Source organism: Sinocyclocheilus rhinocerous, unplaced genomic scaffold (genome assembly GCF_001515625.1).
Source record: "Sinocyclocheilus rhinocerous isolate Xijiao unplaced genomic scaffold, SAMN03320098_v1.1 scaffold416, whole genome shotgun sequence".
Lineage (NCBI taxonomy): Eukaryota > Metazoa > Chordata > Actinopteri > Cypriniformes > Cyprinidae > Sinocyclocheilus > Sinocyclocheilus rhinocerous.
In genome coordinates, this window is record NW_015647952.1 from 661,937 (window position 1) to 664,720 (window position 2,784).

Sequence of the window (2,784 nt, forward strand, 5' to 3'; positions counted from 1 at the left end):
CAATAAGAGAGACTGAAGGTTAAAGTCACCAATGTTAAATACAGGACTGTACTAGTATGTTGAATATGTAACTTATTTTTAATGAAAAAAGTGTATTATGTCATATACGGAGTGATGCAGAAAGTGAATAGACATTGCATTTCTCTAAAAAAGAAAAAACAAATATGTAGCTATTTATATACAAAATAAATGACCGTTAGGAGATGTTAGAAGAAGATAGATGAAAATCATAAATCCCAGTACAACAGCAGTAAAAATGTGCAAGGTCTGTTGTGTAGGCTGTCCATAACAACATTAACTGTCCATAGAAATATACAGTATGTGCATACTACTAACATTGGCATTACATCTATGGGCTCTTCTTTTCCATGGACATCACCACATGCAGAGATGAAACATAGCATACATTATGAGAGCTTGATTCTGGGGAAGTATTGGTGAATATAGCAATGGGTTGGAAAGATGATTATCGTTTTTTTCTGAAGCATAGGGGACAAAACTCATGACTCACCAGCCAACGCTTTCAGATAATCTTCATGAAATCAAAGACCAATGCGACGTTTGGTTTTGAAACAGCTAGATTTACAGGATGAGCTATTTTGAAAGACATCAGATGTGTTTCAGTTTAACTTAATCGAGCTTTGGTGTTGAATTTATTAAGGCTGGTTTGGCTTTGAAATACTATTTGAATTATTTGATACATTGCGTGCTGGGTTGTGAAACATTATCACTGCGCTTTCTTCTGAATCAAAGTCGAATGGCAATACGTCATACAGTTTATTTGATGTTCAATGTCCGAAAAGAATGAGAAAAAAGAATGTTGTCACATGCATAAAATATCTGTCGACTCTGCATAAAAGGGGACTGATTTGCACAAGCTTCACACATTGTACGACAGCAAAACCAGAAAGCGATATGAAACTGCCATTTGAAAGTTTCTGATGACCTGCAGCACAAATATCCTTCATTAAAGTGGATCTGTTTCACCCGTTCAAACCGCCAATGAGGACTCCAACAAGTCCACCCCAATACAAACTATTACTGTCATGTCCGCAGGCACCCTCCAGGAAAGAAGGAGCTTCAGAACAAACATGCTTTCTCGGATGTTCCACTCTGAAGAATAGAAGGATCGCAAACGCACTCTGACAAGAATTGTGCCCCTAACCATTCCCTCTATATTCACTCCATCCCCAAAGAGACTGCTTGATTCCCCCTGCCACCCTCTCTCAAAGTCAGAAAAGTCTGTTTTAAACGGGCAAAAACTTTGGACGTCTATGTGGAGTGACTGTATGGGGGGAAGGAGAAATGTATTCTGTGACCTGGCCTGGTATTTTTAGAGACTGACCACTCTAAAATGATTTTAGGTTTTTGAAATATGCAGTGTCAGCTCTCTTTAAAATAACAAGTATCTGTTCTGTGCAACAGTATTTGACAACTCTGACCTTAGCGTTGGTGTTTGCTTGCATTTTTTTTTTCTGGGAAGGCCACTTATTCTATGCGACTGTGCCATGTGATGTTATGGCAGTCTCGAGAAATAAGTCTAATGTTTAGTCAGGTATCAAACTAATAGCTTGTCAAAAGGCTTAGTGCATCTGAGATTTCTCACTTTCCATCTTTTTGTATTTTTGTTTGTTTGTGTAATTGTATCCCTGAGATCTACCGTCTTCACACAATGTTTATTATTGACTTTGCATTTTTAGCTTTTAATGTGAAAAAAAATAGTTTTTTTTCTCCTCATACACTACCCTTCAAAAGTTTTGGTTTGGTAAGATTTTTAAATGTTTTAAAATAAGTGTTTTTAATGCTCACTAAAAAAAAAAAATACTATTTGGTATTTAAATATATTTTAAAATGTAATTTATTCCTGTGATGGCAAAGCTGAATTTTCAGCAGTCATTACTCCAGTCTTCAGTGTCACATGATCCTTCAGAAATTATTTTAATATACTGATTTGGTCCTCGATAAACATTTCTTCTCTTTTGACCAATTTAATGTGTCCTTGCTGAATAAAAGTATTAATTTCTTCATAAAACTAACATTTATTTGGTTACAGTTACAGTTAGAAAAATCCAGCGATACAAGATTGTACTATTTTGCTATATTAAGTTCTAGAGTTGTGATGTAGTACAGTTTATTAATACATATGTCTGTTATTGGCAGGGGACGTGCTAGCATGCTAACTGTATTTGTTTGAATGCCACTTTTAAACTTTCATTTCAACTGTCTTTTGCAAACAGATAACCACCTCAAATGGTCATGAGTTTTTGCTACAGGCAGATCACTTTCCAACCATCTCTAAATGGCATGATGCCATCAAGAAAGCAGTGGATAGTCTGGTAAGTTAACTGCTAAAAGACAAAATAGCTTTTATACATTTTTACATTAGCATGTACTCATTGGGGAATTTGATTATGGGTCTTATACTATATATGAAAAACTATATTTAAAAAATATGGGTAGGTAAATAAATTGTTAAATATACTAATGCATCAGTAGCTAAACATCTAACACTGGGATAAATACTTCAAATAGCAACATTTTTTGGATGTTATTTCTGCATCTAAGTGATGAATCTTTTATATGATGTTGTGGTGCAGTCAGTCGGAGCTGGAGGCCAGAGCTGTGGTAGAGCGGCCCTGCACAGGTCCAACAGCATAGAATTATTGTCCAGACCAACCTGTGAACCCACCAAACCTAAACCGAAAGAGACCAAATCTGAACAGAGACGCTCCATCAGTGAGTAAGATGTGTGTGTGTGTGTGTGTGTGTGTGTGAAAGAGAGAG

At 36.1% G+C, this 2,784-nt stretch overlaps 1 protein-coding gene across 1 annotated transcript in view; it reads left to right on the plus strand.

Annotated features, from left to right (window-relative positions):
• Nucleotides 1-2,784, plus strand: part of LOC107709415 (rho GTPase-activating protein 15-like) — a 38,443-nt gene that overhangs the window by 12,617 nt on the left and 23,042 nt on the right. Inside the window, exon 7 of the mRNA XM_016513871.1 lies at nucleotides 2,238-2,336. Within this exon, the coding sequence (XP_016369357.1) occupies nucleotides 2,238-2,336 (99 nt within the window). The remainder of the gene's footprint in view (nucleotides 1-2,237; nucleotides 2,337-2,784) is intronic.